Source organism: Macaca thibetana, chromosome 16, assembly GCF_024542745.1.
Source record: "Macaca thibetana thibetana isolate TM-01 chromosome 16, ASM2454274v1, whole genome shotgun sequence".
In the NCBI taxonomy this organism is placed as follows: domain Eukaryota; kingdom Metazoa; phylum Chordata; class Mammalia; order Primates; family Cercopithecidae; genus Macaca; species Macaca thibetana.
In genome coordinates this window covers 17,434,734-17,458,625 of record NC_065593.1, presented here as the reverse complement: position 1 = coordinate 17,458,625, position 23,892 = coordinate 17,434,734, and the positions used below count along the sequence as shown (strand labels likewise).

Genomic DNA, 23,892 nt, shown 5'->3' with positions numbered 1-23,892 from the left:
AAGAGGACTCCTGTGGGCTGGGCTAGCATGTGGCCAGCATGGTGGCCACATCTACCTCCTCTCTGGCACTTATCTCTTTTTTTTTCCTTTTCTTTTCTTTTTTTTCTTTTGAGATGGAGTCTCACTCTGTCACCCAGGCTGGAGTGTGGTGGCACGATCTCAGCTTACTGCAACCTCCGCCTCCTGGGTTCAAGTGATTCTCCTGCCTCAGCCTCCCGAGTCGCTGGGATTACAGACATCCATCACCACACCTGGCTAATGTTTGTATTTTTAGTAGAGACCGGGTTTCACCACATTGGCCAGGCTGGTCTCGAACTCCTGACCTCGCAATCTGCCCACCTCGGCCTCCCAAAGTGCTGGGATTACAGGCGTGAGCCACAATGCCCGGCCTTTTTTTTTTTTCTCCTTCAAATCCAACTGTCTTGGGGTGTAGTTCACATGCAATAAAATGCCCCCCATGTTAGGCACACGGTTTGATGAGTTTTGACAAGTGCACCAGCCCCCTCCAAATCCATCAGCCTAGAACGCCCCCGCCTTCCGTTTGTGATCCATCTTTCCCCAGCACCCCCAGGCCCAGGCAGTCACTGACCCGCTTTGTCACTGCAGATTTGTGCAGCCTCGTCCAGAGCGTTAGGCAGGTGGAATTGGGCAGGAGGAGCTCCTTTGTGTCTGACCGCCTTTGCTCAGCCCAGTGGTTTAGGCTTCACATGGCGGTTGCGTGCATCGATGGTTGGTTCCTCTCGGTTGCCTGGACATACTGCAGCTTGCTTATCCTTCATCAGTTCATGGACATCTGGGGCCTATGCTGGGTAAAGCCACTGTGGACACTCGGGGGCCTTTGTGCGCATGTCCAGCTTCCCTTCTCCTCCCTGCTCTGATTTTGTGCCTCCATTTCTCCTAACGCAGCCCCACCGGGGCCTCTCCCACCGCTGTGAGGACTGGAACGTGGAGTCTGGGGAGCACAGAGTCCTGGTCTCTGGAGGGGCAGGGTCCCCAGGAGGATTTTGGTAGTTGCCAGTTAGAAGCGTGCCAGGGCTTGCCCCGGAATTCCCTCCTGGGTGAGCAGCTGTGAGGTAAGGAGACCTCTGTTTACCTTGGCCGCCCCATCCTGGCCTGTGGGCTCCATGCTGTGGGCTGGACAGAGTTGGACTCAGGCCGGCCTGGGTAGGGGTGGAGGCAGCGTGGCTGGGAAGCCTGGAGCCGACCGCCTCGTCCGCAGGACCCCCAGCCCATCTGAGCCTCACACCCTGCCTGGCCACCATGATGCAAGCTAGATGCTCAGATCACCAGAGGGCCTTGGGGACAGCATGACCTGCCCATTCTGGGCCTCGGGCTCCTCATCCGTAAATGGAGCCCTAGCCCTTGCCTGGCGCATCTCCCAGGGCTGGCTGAACACACCAGGAGATGAAGTGTATGAGAAGGTTCTGTGGTATGAGCGGTCTTACCGGTGGACCATGTGGAGGGAGGTGCCTTCTGCCTACCCTGGTTCCTGCTGTGAGCTAGGCGCCAACCCCAGGCCGCCTGCTAAGGAACCTGGGAGCTCCTGGGTTGGGGTGGGAGGGCTGCGCCACCATCACGCTGGCATCATGGACGTGCAATCCAAGCACCTGCACCCAGCCCCGTGCTCAAAAAGGCTCTGTGCTGGGGCCATTTCCCCTCATTCCCGGCCTCCTGCCTCTGCCCTGGATTAAGAGAATGCCTGGGGGCTGGCCCTGCCTCTCAAACACTGAGCACTTCTCCCCCGGTCCTGAGGGTTCTGAAACCACTACACCCACATGCCAGCCATGTGCCAACCCACTTCTACTGTGGCTGCTACTTCTGTTTTTCCTTTTTAAGGCAAACTGTACTGCAGTGTAATTCACAAACAATAAAATGCACCCATTTTAAGCACACGGTTTGGTGAATTTTAATGTTCTTTTTTTTTTCTTTCTTTCTTTTTTTTTTTTTTTTAAGACAGAGTCTTGCCCTGTCGCCCAGGCTGTGGCACGATCTCGGCTCACTCCAGCCTCCACCTCCTGGGCTCAAGTGATTCTCCTGCCTCAGCCTCCCGAGTAGCTGGGACTACAGGTGCCCGCCACCATGCCCGGCTAATTTTTGTATTTCTAGTACAGGCGGAGTTTTGCCATGTTGGCCAGGCTGGTCTTGAACTCCTGACCTCAAGTCCTTCACCTGCCTCGGCCTCCCAAAGTGCTGGGATCACAGGCGTGAGCCACCGCGCCTGGCCATAATGTTGAATGTTCTGGTGTCTTTGTAATTCTTGTCATTTTGGGTCAAAGGGCTCCAGGGTTTCATTTTTGCGACGGGCCCTGCAAATTATGTAGGCAATCCTGCCTCTGGCCCTGTGGGCAGGGCCTGAGTCTCCTTCCCAGGACAGCTGAGTGGAGGATTAGATACCAAGCCTTCATGATGGGTTTTGGCCGTGGCGACTCCCTTCCCAGAGCCCCGGCTTCCAGGAAGTCAGGGCCACCTGGGTGAGTCGGCTCACCCCAGGCGGCCTGGCAGAGGTCCCTGGGTACTGTGAGCTGAGGGAAGCCTTGGGGAGGTGGTAGGTGTGAGGTGCATTTGAGCTGGTCTTGGAAGGGCCGGTGGGGATGGGATCCCGGGATCTGAGGAGGAGAGGGAGATTGAGCAGGAGAGCTGCAGCACCCACAGAAGAGCTGGGATTGAGGCTCCCCTGTGGGATGCAAAGGAGCCCCTGAGATTCAGGCTCCAGGCTCAGCCCTCCCCAGGCCCAATCATGGAACTCTCCCAACCTGTTTCCTCGGGGGTGACATGCAGATCATAAAATGCATAAAAGGGGCCGGACGAGGTCGCTCATGCCTGTCACCCCGGCACCTTGGGAGGCAAAGGCGGGTGGATCACCTGAGGTCAGGAGTTTGAGACCCGCCTGGCCAACATGGTGAAACCCTGTCTCTACTAAAAATACAAAAATTATCTGGCTGTGGCGGCACGTGCCTTCCCAGCTACTCGGGAGGTGGAAGTTGCAGTGAACTGAGATTGCACCACTGCACTCCAGCCTGGGCGACAGAGCGAGACTTCGTCTCAAAGAGCTACATAAACAAATGAAACAAAACAAAATGCATAAAAGGCCTTTGAACTCGTGCACAAATTGTGAACACCATCCCTGTGAGGAGCAAGCATCCCGAAGCTGGGAGGCTGTGCAGGCGCCGCACCTGCCGCTCGAGTGTGGCTCTCCAGAGCCTTGTCTTGGAGGCCAAGAGAACAATCCTGGTGATGTGTGAACCCCCGAACTTTGCTCAGCGTTTCCTGGACTGGGTGTGGGCAGGTGGTAGGGCCCCAGGCAGACGCCCTGTAGATGGAGATGGCAGGACCACTCCCCAGGAAAACAGACACTGAGGACCTGTTCCCCCAGACACACGACCTTTATTTCTCTACCAAACAGCATGTCAGCAGGTGGGTACAGGGCCCTGCTCCTGCTAAGACCTCCCCACCTCCCCCCAGGAAAGAAGCAGAGAATCTCTGCAGGCACCAGACTCCCCGCCTCCCCCACTGTTTCTCTCACTGGCCCCCCAGAACCTGCGAGAGGAAGGAGGGGGGAGGTATGGGGGAGGTGGCTACAGAACATGGAGCCCATTGGTCTGCAAGGTAGGCTGAGGGGCTTTGGATGTGGGGGACTAGGAAAGGGATGTGAGTCTTGATTTACATATAAAATCATCAGTCCGCACACTCTCTAGGAGGGGCCAAGACACAGGGACAGCCCTTGGCACAGGTTTCCGCTATCCCTCACTAATTGTTGCCAAAGTAGCAAAAGCTGAGTTAAGAGAAAAATTCTGTCCATCAAAGGCCATCTTCCTCTCATCTGACATGATGCGTTCCTCCAGCAGGGGGGGAGGGAGAGCAGGTGCCCTTGGGGAATCAGCCATCTTTAGTGACATCCTTTCGGCTCATGGGTGTCGTGTGGAGGGGGTGAGGAGTGTGACCAAGAGTCCAGGAGAGCCCACCAGGCTCAGAGGCCCCCAGCTGTGTAGACAGTGCAGCAGCCGCACCCTGGGTTGGTAGAAGGGCGCCACGGGCAGGACCCTGAGGATGCCAGGGGTCTCAGGTACCAGGGACGTGGGTGGTGAGTTGGACCTCTGCATGGCAGACGAGGCGGCAGTGACCCTGAACGTCTCCTGCTCTCAGGACGGGGAACCCTGAGTCCAGGAGGCGAGTGGGGCTGAGGCAGGTCAACTAGACTTTCCCAGCTTGTCTCCCGGGAAAAGCCATCTTCGCTCTGCCCCTCCTCCTGGCTCCTTGTGTCGGTCTCTCTGACCCTTCACCCCCCGGGCCCTGCACATATAAACAGAAGCAGCCTGAAGCTCTCAGAAGCCGACTTTGTGGAAGCAGAGCGGAGTGGAGGGGGCTGCCCGCTCTCGCTGTACACAGCTGGGCCCAGATGGCCCCTTCTGATCCCTCAGGGCTGACCCAGTCCCAGACCAGGCACGAAGGGAGGGGTCGGAGCCAGTAAGACGGACCCCCAGGAGTCCTCCGTCCGTGCAGAGGCACCAGTCACCAAGTGAAGGTCCAGCTTCCAAGCAAGGGGGAGCAAGCTCCAGGCAGACTCGTGATTTGGGGGTGGGGGGACCCCGGATCTCTGGGTGTGCTGCCAGCTCTGGCTACTTGGCTGCCCCCTCCCAGCCTGCAGCTCCTGGGCCAGAGCTGCAGAGCGGGGAACTTCCCAGGAGAGTCCAAGACACAGGAATTACAGAGCTCCCAGGCCAGACGGAACTGGGGACAGAGACCCCAGGACGGGGCCTGGGGATGGCGGTTCTGGCCTCGGGCCTGTCATCTCTCCGGCGGGAAGTGGGCGAGTGTGGTGGCAGGGGTGGGGGCGGAGGCGAACGCATGGACACCGTCAGTCTGAAGCACACACCGGAGACTCCACTCCGTTCCCTGCGCTCACTTCTGGCTCTTTTCTGGAAGAAAAACCCGAGAGCGTGTTAAGATGTATGCATAAGGGCACACATCCAGGCAGGTTCCTTCCAGCCCCTTCCCAGCCCCTTCCATCCTCCACTTCTCCCAGGACAGCCCCAGGCTCCCATGGCCTCCCTTACTCCAGACCTCAGTCTACCCCCGCCCCAGCAGACCCCCACGCTGCAGCCAGGATCCTGCTCTACAGGACACATCCCTGCACCGTCCCCTACACCTCCTTCTCTCCGCTGTTCCATCAACGCCCCCAAACCCTCCAGTACATACTCTCCGGGTTTTCATTTTGGGGAGTCACTACCCACCATTGTAAGGTTCAGACACCAGGCTCATCCTTGCTTCTCTTACCCATCACACACACCCAGGCCCGATTTCGCCCAAATTGCGAGAGCTCATCTCTCCCGCTGCCTTCCCCCACCAGGACTCAAGGCCTGCCGCTCTGCCCCCAGCCCCAGTCTTACCTTCCCATCATCCTTCTGCCCCTAGCATCAAGCAAAAGCCCAAATCCAGTCCCAACACCTCATTTCATGGTTCCTCACTGTCCTCAGAGTAAACTCTAAGCCCGCCTGTAACCTCCCAGATCTGTCCCCCCCAGCCACCACAGCCCAGCCCCCAGGCCTCCCCTGACAGCTGCTCAGCCACACCTGGGCAGAGCCAGGAGGTAGGGCAAGAGGACCGCCCCCAGCCCCCAGGGCTGACCCAGGAGCCAAACTTCTCCCTAGGACACATCCCTCGTAAATGACATAAATCATGGGGAAGCCACAAGCATCGGGCTTCAGAAAAACTTCCCTAAAAGGCCACCCGGCTGGCTTGGGAGCGCAAAGGGTCCTGCTCTCACCCCCGCCCCGTCTGGCTTTAGGAGGCCCCAGGGACTGCAGCGGCGCTGGGCAGGGCTGTCTGGGCTTCCAGCGAGCACATTCCTTGGGGTGCCTCCACCCCACCCCTCAGATGGAGCTGCAGGTACCCAGCCTGTGTCTGTCCTCCAGCAGCCAGGCACCACCTTTCCAAGCCAAACTTCACAGGGGCCACCGCCAACATCTCAAGGAGGTGGAGGTAGAGGTGCTGCAGGGGCCAGCTCCCCGGCGCCAGTTCCCCAGGGCCAGAGCTCTGCCCGCTCCCCAGGTCTGTTCAATGCCGCTTGCCCACCTCCTGGTGTTAGTCTCAACCCCTCATTTTTGGGGAGGGTGGGGGACGGAGTCTCACTCTGTCCCCCCCGGCTGGAGTGCAGTGGCTCAATCTCAGCTCACTGCAACCTCTGCCTCCCGAGTTCAAGCGATTCTACGACCTCAGCCTCATGAGTAGCTGGGATTACAGGCACCTGCCACCACATCCAGCTAATTTTTGTATTTTTAGTAGAGACTGGGTTTCACCATGTTGACCAGGCTGGTCTTGAACTCCTGACTCAGGTGATCCTCCCACCTCAGCCTCCCAAAGTGCTGGGATGACAGGCGTGAGCCACTGCGTCCGGCCCGTTAGTCTCACCCCCTCTTGCCTGTCCTCCATGGTTGACACAGTCCCTCGTTGTCCTTACACTCCTCCCGTGCTTCCCCACTGCCCTGAGGACAGTGTCCAGGGTCTCTACCTTGGCACTCAAGGCCCTTCGCTCCTCCCCCGGGCCTCACCCCCTCTGCCCTCCACTCTGAACGTCAGCATCTGTGCTCACCCAGCCCTGTTCCACCAGGTTCAATCCTGTTCTTTCCAACCACTGCGTTAACCTCAAAACCTCGAGAAACTCCCCTTCACTCCCCCACAGGCTTGCCTTGCTGAGTGCCCACCTGCACCCTCAACGCAGTCCCTACGTGTGTCTGGCCACTCCCTGGACAGGCCAGCTCCCTTGCTCAGCCCCTAGGGAATGACAGACATAGCTCCCTTGCTCAGTCCCTAGGGAATGACAGACGTGTGATCTATTTATAATCCCTCCACCCCCTCCCCTGGGGCACATTCCTGCCAGAGGTGGCCCCCAACGACCCAGCTGCCCCAATGCAGGCCTCAGTCACTGCCCAGCCCAACCTAGGCCCCCGCACCGCAGTTCAGCCACACAGCCACTGCCTCTGCGTAAATCCCAGGAACGGGAGCTCACCCCGGCTTCCTCCCTCTCTGAGCGGCTCTGACAGCGAGATGATGCTGTGCCCCTGGCCCTGGGAGGTTCAGAATCACCCACTCTCAGAATCCACCTGGCAGAGGCAGGTGGATGGACCCCATGTCCCAGCCCACTTCTCTCCAGCCTGACACCTGCCATCCTGTCCTCTCCACTCCGGGGTTAAGGCAGACCCAGAGCTGTGAGCTCAGAAACAACCCTCCCCTTGACCCACCCACAAGGTGACACCAAAGAGGCCAACCCGGTGTGGTCTGAGGTCCAAGAGGCGGTCATCGGCTGCCTACTCCAGGCCTGTGAGACTGTCCTGAGAATGCCTGGATAAAGACAGGCCAGGTGCAGAGGGGTCAGAGGTCGAGGCCCAGAAGAGCACGCAGTGCCCTGGCCATGCAGGGAGTGGCAGGTGAAGACACTGAGGCAGTGCGGCCCGAGAGGTGCTTCCATTGCTGGCCCAGGACCCTGCAGACACCTTGGGTCCCAGTCACCAGAGTCCCTTCATGCCCTCCGCTTGGAGATCCAAGAACGCCTCCCCCGCATGTAGACACAGAGGCTCTGCGCACCGCACCCACCGCGTCCGCTGCAGCCCAGGAGCAGAGGGGGGTGGGGAGGCAGGCTGGAGGCGGGTGGGCAGCAGAGTGGGTGGGAGGGGGCCTCCCACTCACCGTCCACGTGGTTCCGGGACAGGTACTTGAAGGCCTCATCCAGCAGGATGACAGGCAGAGATATCTGGAGTACCACCACCCACTGGCGCCCGCTCAGTGGAGTCACCTGGAAAATGAGCTGGCGGGGAGGGGAAGGGAGGTTTGGTGAAAGGAAGGACTGGCTGTCCCATGCCCCAGCCGTCCGCCAGCCTTATCCCCCTGGGCTCTGACGGACTCTTATCCCCCTGGGCTCTGACGGACTCTTATCGCCCTGGGCTCTGACGGACTCTTATCCCCCTGGGCTCTGACGGACTCTTATCGCCCTGGGCTCTGACGGACTCTTATCCCCCTGGGCTCTGACGGACTCTTATCCCCCTGGGCTCTGACGGACTCTTATCCCCCTGGGCTCTGACGGACTCTTATCCCCCTGGGCTCTGACGGACTCTTATCGCCCTGGGCTCTGACGGACTCTTATCCACCTGGGCTCTGATGGACTCTTATCGCCCTGGGCTCTGACGGACTCTTATCGCCCTGGGCTCTGACGGACTCTTATCCCTCTGGGCTCTGATAGACTCTTCGTGAGCACTCCTAAGAACCTCCTGGATGTACCCCCCGATCTTTGTCCACTCAGCTTCCTCTGCTTCAAGGGCCCTCCCCTGCCCTTGCCCACTGGGCCAACTCCCATCCATACTGTTGGGAGGCGGGAGAATTCTGCCCTGGGAAAGCTCGTCCTTCCTTCCACCCCAGCCTGGGCACAGTCCCTTCAGCAAGGGGTGTCCCTCTCTTCCATTCCCAAGTCTGGGAGCTCCTGAAGGTAGGGCCACATCTGGAGGTGGTGGCTGGCCAGACCCCTCACCTCCCTCTCCTCCAGGTGGTTTCCATTGCAGGGGGGCCAGAGGGGCCCAGCGACCAGCCCAGGGCCTGTGATGTCCGGGGACCAGGGCAGTGGGACAGACGGGGTGACTCACAGGCAGGGGCGGCACGAGCAGGATGAGGAAGTGCAGGGCCATGGACATGGCCACAGCCGCCAACAGCCAGGGGTTCATCCAGGGTGGCATCCGAAGCAGCGACTGGTTCTCCGAGACGCTGCCAAGGCACAGGGCGCTCCCCTTAGGCTGGGGTGCAGGGAGGCCCTGCCATGGGCACCCACCCCTGTGGGAGGAGCCTCACCACTTCTCCAGCAGTGCATCGCCGTTGCCCGCTCAGCCCGCCAGGGCCTGTCCCAGGCTGGGACCCCTTTCTCTGTCCCTCAGACCTAATCTTGGCTTATTTCTTCAGACCCCAGTTTCAGCCCTCTTTGTCCCCGAGACCCCAATCCGGTCCCCACAGACCCTCAGAATCCCCTCTGGGCCTCTCTGACCCTTAGACCCCAATCCTGGTCCCCAAATCTTTGGATCCCAATCTTGGACCCCCCTGACCCCCAGACCCTAATCCTGGACCCTACTTGGCCCCAGACCTCAGTTCTGGACCCCTCTAACTCCCAGACCTCAGTCCTGGACTTACCTGACTCCTGGAACCCAATGCTGGACCCTTGACACTCTGATCCCAATCCTGAACTCCCCAAACATCAGACTCCAACCTGAACCCCTTGACCCCAGACACCAATCCTGGACCTCTCTGACCCCTAGACCTCAGTTTGGGACACTCTTGACCTCTGGACCCCAATCCTGGACCCCCTTGAAACTCTGATCCCAATCCTGAACTCCCCAAACATCAGATCCCAATCCTGGACCCTCTTGACTGGTACACCCCAATCCTGAACCCCTGACCCTCAGACACTGATACTGGAACCCCCAACCCTCACAACTGGCACCCGTCCAAGGCCCCAGCTCCAGGCCCTGCGCCCAGCCCACCTGTTGAGGGCATTGCACATTTCAATGGTCACGAGCACGGACAAGGCCATGGTGGTGGGGAAGCGCGACTCGAACACCTCACAGTCGACGCCGGCAAAGAGTGGGTTGTCTTCAGAGCACTTCAGGAAGTTCCTCTGGGGGCACCGTGGCAGGTAGAGAAAGCAGCAGGTCAGGCGAGGGGCTGGTGGGTGGGAGGGAAGCCTTACCCTGCCCTTGGCCCATGCCTGGGCACAACCAGCACACAAAATGCCATCATGGGGTGGGCTGGGGATCCCCGGAGGGGAGCAGGGTTGGGGCAGCGGTGGCAAGATGCACCGTGCCAGGGAGAAGCAAGGGTACAGAGTGGGAAAGGCAGAATGTTCTGGAGCAGGAGTGCAGTGGCTCAGAAGGAGAACAGCTGGCATTAGCCTGGGGAGGCTAGCGGGACCCTGGAGACCACTGAATAGGGAACTGCATGGCTAATTTTTGTATATGTAGTAGAGATGGGGTTTCATCATATTGGTCAGGCTGGTCTCGATCTCCTGACCTCAAGTGATCCACCTGCCTCGGCCTCCCGAAGTGCTGGGATTACAGGCATGAGCCACTGTGCCTGGCCTTGTTTGTTTTTGAGACAAGGTCTCACTCCCATTGCCCAGGCTGGAGTGCAGTGGCGCGATCTCAGCTCACTGTAGCCTTGACTTCCTGGGCTCAGGTGGTTGTCCCACCACAGCCTCCCAGGTAACTGAGACTCCAGGCCTGAGCCGTCGCTGTTGGCTAAGTTTTGTATTTTTTAATAGAGATGGGGTTTCGCCATGTTGCCCAGGCTGTTCTCAAATTCCTGGGCTCAAATGATCCACCCACCTTGGCCTCCCGGAGTGCTGGGATTACAGGTGTGAGCGGCCACACATTTTTATTTGGTGCTGACCATAAAGAAGGGAAAACCTCCTGAACTTTGAACCTGAGTCTGCCCACCCAGTGACCAAGGAGGACCAAATCCTCCTGCCAATTGTGCCACTGTTTTCAGGCCTCACCCTGCCACATCTCAATGGCCTATCCATACATGTACACACAAATTAGCCAGGCATGATGGCGGGCGCCTGTAATCCCAGCTGCTCGGGAGGCTGAGGCAGGAGCATCGCTTGAACCCGGGAGGTGGACGTTGCAGTGAGCCGAGCTCGTGCCACTGCACTCCAGCCTGGGCGACAGAGCGAGACTCTGTCTCAAAAAAATAAATAAATAAAAATGTATCAATGGGTCTGTTGCTCTTGCCATAAATGCCCTGCCCAGTGATTCTGGGTTTCACCAGTAAGCACCTGCCACACACACACAGTATCCCCCAGGTCACTGGTCTCACTGTGGCCTCCGGAATTATTCATTAGAAGGTGTGCTGGGGGCCGGGCACGGTGGCTCACGCCTGTAATCCCAGCACTTTGGGAGGCCGAGACGAGCGAATCATGAGGTCAGGAGATCGAGACCATCCTGGTGAACACGGTGAAACCCCGTCTCTACTAAAAATATAAAAAATTAGCCAGGCGTGGTGGCGGGTGCCTGTAATCCCAGCTACTCAGGAGGCTGAGGCAGGGGAATCACTTGAACCCAGGAGATGGAGGTTGCAGTGAGCCAAGATCGTGCCACTGCACTCCAGCCTGGGCGACACAGTGAGACTCCAACTCAAAAAAAAAAAAAAAAAAAAAGAAGGTGTGCCGGGCTGGAGCTTCTGCCTCACAGGCACGTGGAGAGCCCTGGAGGAGCCCATTTCTACTGGTGAGGCCATTGCTCTGCCCACTCCTTCTCTTTGCCTGCCTGTCTATTTTGTATTCACTATATCCTGCAAGACCTCCTTTAGTTTTCTTCTCTTTTCTTTTTTTTTTTTTTGAGACTGCGTCTTGCTCTATCGCCAGGCTGGAGTGCAGTGGTGCAATCTCGACTCACTGCAACCTCCGCCTCCCAGGTTCAAGCGATTCTCGTGCCTCAGCCTCCCGAGTAGCTGGGAAAACAGGCATCTGCCACCACGCCTGGGTAATTTTTGTATTTTTAGTAGAGACGGGGTTTCACCATGTTGGTCAGGCTGGTCTTGAACTCCTGACCTCAAGTGATCGGCCCACCTCGGCCTCCCAAAGTGCTGGGATTACAGGCGTGAGCCACCACCCCAGGATGTGTTCTTTTTTTTTTAGAGACAGGGTCTTCCTCTGTTACCAAGGCTGAAGTGCAATGGTGCAATCACGGCTCACTTCAGCTGTGACCTCCTGGGCTCAACTGATCCTCCCACCTCAGCCTCCCAAGAAGCTACAGGCACACATCACTGTGCCTGGCTAATTTTTACTTTTTTTTTTTTTGGTAGAGATGGGGTCTCACTATGTTGCCCAGGCTGGTCTCAAACTCCTGGGCTCAAGTGATCTGCCTACCTTGGCCTCCCAAAGCACTAGGATTACAGGTGTCGGCCACCGTGCCTGGCCTCCCCTCGATTTTTTTTTTTTTTTTTTTTTGAGATGGAGTCTCACTCTCTCACCCAAGCTGGAGTGCAGTGGTAAGATCTTGGCTCACTGCAACCTCCGCCTCCCGGGTTCATGTGATTCTCCTGCCTCAGCCTCCCGAGTAGCTGGGATTACAGGCGTGCACCACCACGCCCAGCTAATGTTTGTATTTTTAATAGAGACGGGGTTTCATCACGTTGGCCAGGCTGGTCTCGAACTCCTGACCTCAGGTGGTCCACCCACCCTGGCCTCCCAGAGTGCTGGGATTACAGGCGTGAGGCACTGCGCCCGGCCCTCCCCTCCATTCTTGATCTCCTCAGTTTGACCCTCTGCCTAAAGTCCTACCATTTAGGGGCTCATTCCTCTGAGGCCTCTATGTTTTAGGGGTCCTCTGATGAAGGTAAGATACATCTGGCAGTGGGGCCCTTGGTCCCCGCTAACTGACTGGGATGCGGAGGGGCCTTTTGGCTTGGGGGGCCGTGCTGGTGTCTCTGGGTTTCCAGCGGGCTCTGAGCCTGGTTCCCTAGGTGGGGATGTTTATTCGTGTATAGTGAGTGGGGAAGGACACTGCAGGCCCCCCATGCGGCTCTGGACCCATCTCCCCTGGAACTCCAACAGCTCGAGCTGTAAGTTCAACAAATCCCTGGCCATCCCTTGCTCACCAGCTGGTAGAAGTTGACGTGAGGTCCCTCGGCATCATACAGGAACCACCAGGTGGCAGCAGCCACTGTGGCCAGGCCTACGTACACTGCGGGGAGGGGAGGAGACTGGCTGTAGAGAATGGCGGTGGCTTTCTGGCATCTGTTCCCCTGCCTAATAATTCCCTGAATTCCGGCAGGGAGCCACCCTTTTCCTCTCTAAGCCATGTGGTTTGCAGGCACCTCCCCTCGATGCCAGTGGTGAGCCCTGGCTGGTCAATCAGCATCTGCCATAACCTGGGCCACAGTGATTGGAGATTAGCAGGTGACCCTGTGTGGGCCGATGAGAACAGGCCTGCTGAGACTTTTTGTTTTTGAGACGGAGTCTCGCTCTGTCGCCCAGGCTGGAGTACAGTGGCGCCATCTCGGCTCACTGCAACCTCTGCCTCCTGGGTTCAAGCGATTCTCCTGCCTCAGCCTCCTGAGTAGCTGGGATTACTGGCACCTGCCATCACACCTGGCTAATTTTTGTATTTTTAGTAGAGATGGGGTTTAACCATGTTGGCCAGGCTGGTCTCGAACTCCCGAGCTCAGGTGATCTGCCAGCCTTGGCCTCCCAAAGGGCTGGGGTTACAGGTGTGAGCCACGTGTTGGCTGGGCTGGTCAAACTGACCTCAGGTGATCTGCCCACCTTGGCCTCCCAAAGTGCTGGGGTTACAAGTGTGGGCCATCATGCCCAGCCCAGGCCTGAGACTTTTATTATACTACCAGGAGAGCAGTATGATAAAAGGCTCTCTCTTCTGCTGAATTTGGGGTTGTAATGGAGTGAGCATGATGGCTGGGGCTGCAGCAGCCATTCTGCTACCATGAGGGACACGGGCCTGAGAATGAAGCTGAGGCAGTGCCAAAATATGCTGGTGATACTGAGACCCAGATCCAGCCGTGCCTGGTCTTTTCCATAACATGAGCCCGTACAGTTTCTCCTGGTACAAGCCAGGCTGAGTCACACTGCCTGCATCTTGCAAGCCTGATACAAGGCTCTTAGGAAGCTTAGGAACGCCACGGAGGGCTCAGGCCCCACTCACCTCCGATAGCCAGGTATCGGAAGAAGAGCCAGCCACTGATGAGGGCTTCTCGGGGGTTCCGGGGCAGCTTCTCCATGATGTCCAGGTCTGGCGGGTTGAAGCCCAGAGCCGTGGCAGGTAGGCCGTCTGTCACCAGGTTCACCCAGAGAAGCTGCACAGGAATCAGGGCTTCGGGCAGGCCCAGAATTGCCGTGAGGAAGATGCTGGAACAGAGTCATGGGCTCTAGCCCCCAGTAGGCCCAGCCCCCACCAGACGGAGGCTCCAGCTCTTGCTCAGACCCAAGGCTGGGAGCTCACCCACTGTCTCCAGGGCAGCCCCTCCTTCCTCCGCTAGCTCTGATGTGAAGGGTGTGTATACACAGCTCTGCCTCGGGCCTGGCCAGCCCTGCCTTCCCCAGTCCCAGGTCTGGATCCTGGACATACCTGCTCTTTACGCCTAGCAGAGGCCAGGTACACACACACACACACGCGAAGACGGCATGCCCAAGCATCAGACGTGCAAAAACCTAGCACGTGCCACACCATCCCGCAAACACAAGCAAACACCTACACGTCTGCCGTGAGGTGCGGAGATCCAAAATCCATCCATGTCCAGCAACACACATGCTCACCACCCCCCACAGGCATCCACACATGTGAATACAAGCGTGTGCACAGTCACACGCCGGCACACACACTTCTGCCTGTACTCACGCTCAAAACGCACAAGGGCACACATGCATACATACACACGTTACACGCACCTCTCAGGCACTCAGGCCACGTGCACACACACACACATCCGCACATGGACACACACATGACTGCCTAAAGGTGTGGATTTTCTCTCATCTTGCTAATCTGCAAGTGGGAAGTTGGTGGCTGGAGGGCTGAGAGGCGACTCTTCAGGCACCTCCTTGGGTGCTGGGGTGACCATGATCCAGAGGTCACCAGGGCCTCTGGAGAATGACAAGGTGTTCACTGTCCACTCCAAGGTGGGACCCTGGAAGGCCCCAGCCAGGGTAGGGCACAGGCCCCTCCATCCCTGCAGCTCGGCCGAGGAACAGGCATTTTCCCCGTCTCAGGGGCACAGAGCAGATTGAGAGGGTCGCGAGGAGGGAGTGCCCGGCCTCACCAGACGACCTCGCCAACATTGGAGGAGATGAGGTAGCGGATGAATTGCTTCATGTTGTTGTAGATGGCCCGGCCCTCCTCCACCGCAGCCACGATGGAAGCAAAGTTGTCATCGGACAGCACCATCTCTGCCGCCGACTTGGCCACGGCCGTGCCTGAGCCCATGGCGATCCCGATCTCTGCTTTCTTCAGGGCCGGTGCGTCGTTTACTCCGTCACCAGTCTGTGGACCAGGTCAGGTAGGGCTGTGCCTGAGAAACTTCCCTTCCACCTCCCCATCTCTTCTCAGCTCAGCCCACACCCAGTCTTAGGGGATGTCCCAAAGGAAGCAGACAGCTGGACAGAACAAATGGTGGGTTCAAGAATGAACTTAGAAACTGGGCAGAGGATGAGGCTGAGAAGGCAAGGGGTGCAGACCAGGACAAAGTTGGGGAGAATATCAAGCGTGAGGTCAGGGAAGACGATGGGGATGACGGTGAGTCAGCAATGAGGGTAGGGATGCAGTCGAGGTTGGATGTGGGGTGGAAACTGAGGTGAGGGAGAAAGCTGAGGTCAAGTCAGGAATGAAGTCAAGGGGATGGCCCAGGTAAAGAGCCAGGCAGGTGCTGCAGTCAAGTCGAAGATCGAGGCAAAAGCAGGGGCCAAGTCAAGGTCCACATGAGGAGTGATGGCAAATGACATGAAGTCTGGAGTTGCGGTCAAGGTCAAATTGAAAGCCAGGCTGGGTACGGTGGCTCACGCCTGTAATCCTAGCACTTTGGGAGGCTGAGGCAGGCGGATCACAAGGTCAAGAGGTCGAGACCACCCTGGCCAACATGATGAAACCCTGTCTCTAGCAAAAATAAAAAAATAAACTGGGCATGGTGGCTGATGCCTATAGTCCCAGCTACTCAGGAGGCTGAGGCAGGAGAATCGCTTGAACCCAGGAGGCGGAGGTTGCAGTGAGCTGAGATAGCGCCATTGCACTCCAGCTTGGGTGACAGAGCGAGACTCTGTCTCAAAAAAAAAAAAAAAGCTATAATCTGATACAACAATGCAGACAGATCTCAAAAAAGCCCAAAACCAAAACAGTCCATACAGTATGATTCCATTCATTTGAAAATCTAGGGCAGATAAAACTAATAAACGGTGGAAAAAATCAAAACAGTGATCGCCGTTGTGTGACAAAGGACAGAGATGGGGAAGGAGTGTGCGGGAACTTCATGAGTTGATAGTAATGTGTCATATCTTTTTTTTTTTGGAGATGGGGTCTCAAACTCCTGGGCTCAAGCAATCCTCCTGCCTTGGCCTCCCAAAGTGCTGGAATTACAAGCATGAGCCACCATGCCTGGCATTTTCCTATCTTGAATAAGGCTGTGAGTTACACAGGTGTGAGCATGTTCCTAAACTCATCAGACGATACAGTGAAGATCTGTGTGTTTCATCGAAGGCAAATTTTACCTCAAAAAGGAAAAACAGAACCATAAACAACATTGCTCTCTGGTTAATATGTATTCTAAAGTAGGTGAGGAGGAAGTATACCGATATCTGCAACTGACTTTGAAATACACTTAAGAAAGGATAGGCTAGGGACGGGCAAAGAATGGCTGGATGGACAGATATGTGATAAAGCAAATACAATAAAATGTTAGTTGTAGAATCTAGATGACAGATATGTAGGTGTTCAGAATAAAATTATTATTATTATTTTCAGATGGAGTCTCACTCTGTCACCCAGGCTGGAGTGCAGTGGCGCGATCTCGGCTCACTGCAACCTCTGCCTCCCGGGTTCAAGCAATTCTCCTGCCTCAGCCTCCCGAGTAGCTGTGATTACAGGCATGTGCCACCAGGCCTGACGAATTTTTGTACTTTTATAGAGACGGGGCTTCCTCATGTCGGTGAGGCTGGTCTCGAACTCCTGACCTCAAGTGATCTGCCCACCTCAGCCTCCAAAGTGCTGAGATTACAGGCGTGAGCCACCGCGCCTGGCCCAGAATAACATTATTTAAATTTCTCTTTGTATTTGAATTTTTTGGTAATAAGATGTTAGAGAAGGTAAGAAGGAGGCAGAGGGGAGAGTTGCCCGGCTTGCTTCTTTCCACGCCCTGTGGCCCCGCTCATCACCCGCTCCTGGGGCTCCAGGCTGTGGCCTCACCATGGCGGTGATCTCGTTAAAGGACTGCAGGTTCTCCACGATGCGGGACTTGTGTGCGGGCTCCACGCGGGCAAAGCAGCGGGCGGTGCGGCAGGCATGGCGCTGCTGCTCGGGGCCGAGGTCATCAAACTCGCGGCCTGTGTAGGCCTTGCCCGCCACGTCTTCCGTGTCCCCAAAGATGCCAAGCCTGCGGCAGATGGCCACGGCAGTGCCTTTGTTATCGCCCGTGATCATGACCACGCGGATGCCCGCCTGGTGGCAGCGTGTGATGCAGGCAGCCACCTCAGGCCGCGGCGGGTCCAGCATGCCCACGCAGCCCACGAAGGTCAGGTCCGTCTGTAGGGAGGGGGCAGATTCAAGCGGTGCCTGAGACCATCCCTGACCTACCACCAGCCCAACTGCAGCAGGGAGACTCGGCTCCCGCACCCGCCCCGTACTGCGGGGAGAATCGGCTCCCGCACCCACCTCATACTGCACAAACTTGCTGCAGTCGTCCAGCTCCATGTCCTCCTTCCTCGGGGGCACGTCCCGGGTCGCCAGTGCCAGGCAGCGCAGCGTGTCTGAGCCTGAGCCCCAATCCCGGATCTTTGCCAGGATCTGCTCCCTGGAGGCGGGGGTCAGGGGTGCTGTGTGGCTCCCCACGCGGACTGAGCTACAGCGCTCGATCACACTCTCAGGGGCCCCCTGCGAGGCAGGGAGAGGGAGAGGAGGCAACTGGTCAGTCAGGACCCCTCCCCTCCCTCCTGCCCAAACTCAGGAAACGGAGACTAGGATAAGGGGAAAGGCCACCCAAGGGTACACACACAAGGCAGGGACCAGAATCCATTCTTTGAAAGTTCAGAGTGAGAACCAAGTGGGTCCCCCTGTGAGACAATCTAAAGGGAATGGGGGGAGTGCTGGGGTGGGGGCAGCCACACACCTAGCGATGCCCTTCCCCCACCAGCCCACAGCCGACCCGGGCACTGCTATGTTTTGCAGGCAGGGGTGGGAACGGCATCTCCTGCAGGCCCTGCCTCCCTGGTGCTACTCGGGTTCCAATTTGTTAGGGGCCTTAGCAGCAGGGAGGCAGGCTGAACCCTGCCTGGGGACCAGAAATAGAGCCACGCACAGGGTGTGGCAGGCATAGCCCTGGGAAGGGGGCCCAGGGGTGACAGGCCTCTCAGTGGCCTCAGGTCTCACCTCCGACCTCACCCCGGGCCTAGAAACAGTCTCTAAAGCTCCTTCAATGGCTTCTCCTGCTCCTAAAAGGTCACCCGGACACTAACTTTTCCAAGTGGCCGAAGCTCTCAGTACAGAAGCCTTTTCATTTCAAAAGGGGTTTAAACCTTCCTTGCAGGGTGTAGCTAGAGCTGTATTTCCCCCTCCAGGTTTGGGAGCAGCAATGGAGACGCTGTAGACAGTGGTCTGCACGGGAGTTGATTCCTTTCCCTCCCTGGGACTCAGTTTCCGAAACACGGAGCACCAAGGGTGGCACCAACCACCCCCACACCACCGGTTAGGGGCAAAAGGGGCTCCTGAGAATTTCTAACCCAACCCTGTCATTCACACGGGGAGACTGGGGCTCACAGAGGAGCGTGGATGACCAGGTGCCCCAGGGTGCGCAGGGGCCCAGGCCAGACAGGCCCCCACCTTCACAAACATCTTGCTGCCCTGGCTGGCAGGGTGAGGGCGGGTGGGCGTGCAGTAGACAGACATGGACTTCCGGTCTCGGGAGAACTCCAGGGTGAACTCTTTCCGCATCAGCTGCTTGATGACCTGCGGGGTCCAGGCAGGTCAGGGCGTGAAGGACAGAGCCAGCGACTCTCGCCTGCCTTCCCACCAGCTGCTTGTCCCCAAAAGAGACTCTTGCTTTGTGTGGGATAACATCTGTGCTCCTCTGACCCTGCCATTCAAGGCCTCCCTTTCCCTCTCCAGCCCCAGAAATGGCAATACGCTGCCATTTCCTGACCATGCTGTGTGCAGACTAACTCCAAACCCTTGTCCGCACTCAGCCTTCTCCCCGCTTTTCTCCAAGTCTGTCTTCACTGTCAGCCGGGAGCGGTGGCTCACGCCTGTAATCCCAATCCCAGCACACTGCAAGGCCGAGGTGGGCGGATCACCTGAGGTCGGGAGTTTGAGACTAGCCCGGACAACATGGTGAAATCCTGTCTACTAAAAAATGCAAAAATTAGCCGGGTGCAGTGGCACACGCCGGGAGATTGAGGCACAAGAATCACTTGAACCCGGGAGGCGGAGGTTGCAGTGAGCCAGGACTGCACCACTGTACTCCAGCCTGGGCGACAGAACAAGACTCTGTCTCAAGAAAAAAAGAAAGAAAAAAGACTTCACTGTGCTCTCTGCCTTCTCCAGATGTCCCAGAAACCCCAGCCATGCAGCTGGAGGCCTGAGCCCCCAGCCCTGCTCACCGCGTTACAGGCGCCAGCTCGCTCCACCCGGGACAGGGCCTGCAGGTCGGTGTCAAACACGTTCATCTTCTCCACCAGGCATGTCAGAGCTGTCTCCGTGGCTTCTCCCACCTTCTCGTACACACCCTTGGCCTGGCGAGGACCCAGAGCATAGGGAGTGAGGAGCAGGCAGCCTCCAGCCTGTGCCCCCAGCCTCACTCACTCCTTGCCCCGAAGCTGCCTTTGCTGAAGTTCTGTGTAATCTCCTTTACACAGGTCTGTGAGCCCTTCCGAGCCTGGCTGCCCTGCGGTTGGGGTGGTGTCTGACACTGACATTCAGCCCCCCACCCTGGCATTGATCGCCACACACCTTCCCTGCCCTCCGCCTGCATCTCCGTCCACTTCCTGTCAGCCTCCTTCACCGGTTTCTGCTGTCTGGGCCTGCTCCCGCCCTCCCACCTGCCCTCCCTGGGGCCCTTTGCTGAGCCCCAAGCCCACATGTCCAGCTGCCTACTGAACCTTGTTCCCTGGGGACCCCTCAGGCCACCCCTCCCGCTCTCTGTATTTGCCACTCCAGTGGCAGCCCCAGCCAACAGAGCCACCAGGAGCCACCCCGGCCTCCTCCCTCTCTCTTCCACCTCACCAGTCACCAAGTCCCAGGATTTTCAGCTCCTAAATCTCTCTGACCCGTGCCTTCTCCCCTCTCCCCGAGGCTTCAGCCAGGGCTCCGCCCGCATCTCTCTAGCCTGAATGACCACACAGGCCTCCCTGACTTGAGTCCTCTCCTGTCTGTTTGTCCTCCACACGGAAGCCTCGGTGATCTTCTGTAAATGCACACATCTGACCATGTCACTGTCCTGCTCAGAACTCTTCGGTGGTGCTCTACTGCCCTCAGCTTGGCCTCGGACTGGGTCTGGCCAAGGACCTTCCCTTGGGCAGATGCCTGCTGCGTGCCCATTCCACTGCCCCAGCCACGTGAACGGCAGTCAACGCCTAAGTCGCAGGAGGCTTTAACTGAATGTGGGCCTTTTGTGGGCTGCGCCTTCTGCTTCAAACGTTTTCTTAGTCCTGTTCCCCAAATCTTTTTCCTCCACAGGTTTCCCCAGCCCTTCAGCCCCTTCCATGGTAGTCCCTCACGGCCCAAGAGCTCTGGGGGAGGGTTCTGAAGCCTGTCTGAGGGAAGGGAGGGGTGGCAGAGAGCGGTGGGCAGGGGTAACCGTGCTCCCTGGGTGTGGCACTTCCAGGGTGCAAGGGCTGCCAACCCTGGGAGCTTTGAAGCTGGGAAAAGGGTCTGTCCTGGTGGCCGGCATACTAGGGAGGTCATGAAAGGGGGTGGGGCCCACCTCATTGTAATCCAGCGCCGAGTCGTTGCACAGGGCGCAGATGGTCGCCAGCTCCACCAGCCCATCGAACTGGCCACAGCGCACAGGCAGATTCCCCTGCCGCCTGTGGAGCCGGGGCGGTCACCACGAGGACCTCGGCCCCGCCCCCGGGAGGGGCTCCGCCCCTGGCCCCGCCCCCGGGAGGGGCTCCGTCTTCTGGCCCCGCCCCCAGGGGCCTCCCACGGACACCTCGGCCCCGCCCCCAGGCCGCCCGCCCGCCAATCCCCTGGCCCCGCACTCACACTTCGCCCTCGGGGGTATACGTGGTACCCGAGATGGTGAACTCGTGCAAAAGGCAGGAGCCCGCATCGGCCTCGGCTACCACGAACATCTGGGGAGCGTAGGGGCGTGCTTAGGCGGGCGGGGTCGCCTCCCTCCTCCCTGGGCAGCCAGATTGAATAAAGCCCGACCCCAGGGTGGGGTCCTGCAGGCCCCCTGCCCCACCAAGAGCCAAACCGGCCTGGCCGTCCGTCCCCACCAGGAGGGAAATAGAACGCAGGGTCCAGGCTGAGGCAGGGACTGTCTGCTCTGCCAGGTGTGTCCCGCTCCGGTTTGTCCAAATGTCCTGGACTTCTGAGGGATTTACGGCAGATTCTTCAATGCTCTGGGGGCAGCTGCCAGCTTGAGAGAGCCCTGAGCTAGGCAGAAAGCCTGAGTCCTTACCCATCTCACTGTGTGACCCCTGGCCAAGTAGCTGAGCCTCAGTGTCTCCACTAGTAACATGGGAACCGACCCCTCCTTTGCCTTCAAGGAAATGAGTTCCTGGCCTTCGAGGGAGATGTCCCCAGAGAGTGAGTCCCTGCCCCAGGGCCTGATGGGTCACCTAGTCCCCACCTGTGCACCTCAGGGACAGGGGGGCTTACCTGGCCCAGGATGCCTATTTCTTTGCCTGTTCAGCCAGCTCTGCGGGGGAGACAGTTCTCGCTTCCTGGACATGGCCTTGCTGCACATTCTCAAGCAAATGGCCAGCCCAGCGCCCAGTAGATACATAATAAGTGTCCTTTCCTTCCCACTCTCCTCCCTACTCCTGGGGATAGTCACCCAAGCAAGCACAGCCCAGCATCCAGCACGTAAGGCCTCTACAACTTCCCCACACTGCACTTTTAAAATGTTTGTTATTAGCTGGGCACAGTGGCTCACGCCTGTAATCCCAGCACTTTGGGAGACCGAGGCGGGTGGATCACGAGGCAGGTGGATCACGAGGTCAAGCTTGATCGAGACCATCCTGGCCAACATGGTGAAACCCCGTCTCTACTAAAAATACAAAAATTAGCCAGGCGTGGTGATGTGTGCCTGTAATCCCAGCTACTCGAGAGGCTGAGGCAGAAGAATTGCTTGAACCCAGAAGGCAGAGGTTGCAGTGAGCTGAGATCGTGTCATTGCACTCCAGCCTGGGCGACAGAGTGAGACTCCATCTCAAAAAAAAAAAAAAAAAAATCTTTATTAGGGCACAGGGCTGTAATCCCTGCACTTTCGGAGGCCGAGGCAGGTGGATCACTTGAGGTCACGAGTTACAGACCAGCCTGGCCAACATGGTGAAACCCCATCTCTACTAAAATACAAAAATTAGCTGGGCGTGGTGGCACATGCCTGTAGTCCCAGCTACTTGGGAGGCTGAGGCAGGAGAATCGCTTGAACCCGGGAGGCAGAGGTTGCAGTGAGTTCAGATCATGCCACTGCACTCCAGTCTAGACAACAGAGTGAGAGTCTGCCTCAAAAAAAAAAAAAAAAAAAAAAAAAAAAAAAAAAAAAAAAAAAAAGCTCATTCTTAGTCAAGAAACACTCTGTTTAAATAAAATCCTACGAGAGCTTTTAGCAGGACAGTAAAGGTTGCCAGCACCCCTCCCCAAAAGCAGCCTTTGATGGGCTCCTAGAAGGCCTTAGGGTCTCAGAATACAGAGCCTGGGTTACCAAGCCCAGTGGGCAGATATGGAAACAGCGGTGACAGAGAGGCACTGGGGGCCTGGGAAGGGTGGGGAATCCATAGCCTTCACCATCTCCCCACTCACCCATCTGCTGGGCCAGGAGGAGCCTTCTGCCCCATGGACCTGCTGAAGTCGCAGCCAGAATCCCTTGGCCATGTGGGCGGCGGGCCCAGGATGTGGGATCAAGTGCCAGGGAATGAATAATTCCTGCCCCGGCCCTTCCCGGGTTACCGGAGCTGGCTTATCTGGTGACAGGTGTTGACTGCATAGAGCCATGATGGGGCAGGATGGAACCCGGGTCCGGGTCCAGCTTGATTCCTATGCCGAGGCTGAGCTTGAGCCTCTCCTATGTCCTTTACGTTTATCTAGCAGGCCTCACACAGCCAGGCTTCCGATGAGGAGACTGAGGTTAACAGACTGTCAGCAACCTGGCCAGGGCCCCACAGTGCCGCATAGGCCTCAGTGACATGAGGCTACCCAGGCATGATTTGCTATAGCCTCCCTGTCATCTCATGAAAACCTAGACCTGCTCTGGGCCAAGGGGCAGCCCACAGGTTCTCTCCTCCATCCCTCACTGAAAAGGAGGTCGGGGAGAGACCCAGAGAGGGAGCCCAGACCGCTTAGCAGTGCACAGCAACACCAAGCTGGCCGTCACTCACCCGGCAGACAGACATCTGATTGGTGGTGAGCGTGCCCGTCTTGTCGGAGCAGATGACCGAGGTGCAGCCCAGGGTCTCCACGGAGGGCAGGCTTCTCACGATGGCGTTCTTGCGTGCCATGCGCCTCGTGCCCAGTGCCAGGCACGTAGTGATGACAGCCGGGAGGCCCTCGGGGATGGCCGCCACAGCCAGGGCCACGGCGATCTTGAAGTAGTAGACAGCGCCGCGCAGCCAGGAGCCACCATGGGCCGGGTCGGCGAAGTGTCCGATGTTGATGACCCACACGGCCACGCAGATCACAGAGATGGCATGGGACAGCTGCCGCCCAAACTCATCCAGCTTGCGCTGCAGCGGCGTCCGCTCGGGCTCCACCGCCGCCATCTGGCTCCGGATCTTGCCCAGCTCCGTGTGCAGGCCGGTGGCCACGGCCACACCCACTGCTTTGCCCGAGGCGATATTGGTGCCCTGGCCGAGGGAAAGACAAGGAAAAAGCTGCTCAGCAGCCAAGCCGGACCCCTGACTCCCTCAAACCGGAGTAAGGCACTTCTCCTTCTACCCGGCTTTCTTTTTCTCCATGTTGCTAGTGCTTCTAGACTTCTGTAGCT

At 57.9% G+C, this 23,892-nt stretch overlaps 1 protein-coding gene across 3 annotated transcripts in view; it reads right to left on the bottom strand.

The window, feature by feature from the left end:
• Positions 1–3,363: 3,363 nt before the first annotated feature.
• The window catches only part of ATP2A3 (ATPase sarcoplasmic/endoplasmic reticulum Ca2+ transporting 3), a 38,380-nt gene continuing 17,851 nt past the window's right edge, over positions 3,364–23,892 (bottom strand). Inside the window, exons 8-22 of one of the 3 annotated variants that reach the window (XM_050765809.1) lie at positions 23,288–23,752; positions 20,946–21,034; positions 20,665–20,767; positions 19,343–19,474; positions 18,567–18,692; positions 17,403–17,621; positions 16,938–17,273; positions 14,806–15,026; positions 13,692–13,894; positions 12,631–12,716; positions 9,516–9,649; positions 8,631–8,748; positions 7,684–7,801; positions 7,239–7,338; positions 3,364–4,916 (exon numbers count right to left, since the gene is read on the bottom strand). In XM_050765809.1, coding sequence (XP_050621766.1) covers positions 4,856–4,916; positions 7,239–7,338; positions 7,684–7,801; positions 8,631–8,748; positions 9,516–9,649; positions 12,631–12,716; positions 13,692–13,894; positions 14,806–15,026; positions 16,938–17,273; positions 17,403–17,621; positions 18,567–18,692; positions 19,343–19,474; positions 20,665–20,767; positions 20,946–21,034; positions 23,288–23,752 — 2,511 coding nt within the window. In that variant the 3' untranslated portion in view covers positions 3,364–4,855. The remainder of the gene's footprint in view (positions 4,917–7,238; positions 7,339–7,683; positions 7,802–8,630; positions 8,749–9,515; positions 9,650–12,630; positions 12,717–13,691; positions 13,895–14,805; positions 15,027–16,937; positions 17,274–17,402; positions 17,622–18,566; positions 18,693–19,342; positions 19,475–20,664; positions 20,768–20,945; positions 21,035–23,287; positions 23,753–23,892) is intronic. The other 2 variants (XM_050765810.1, XM_050765811.1) reach the window with 2 other exon arrangements.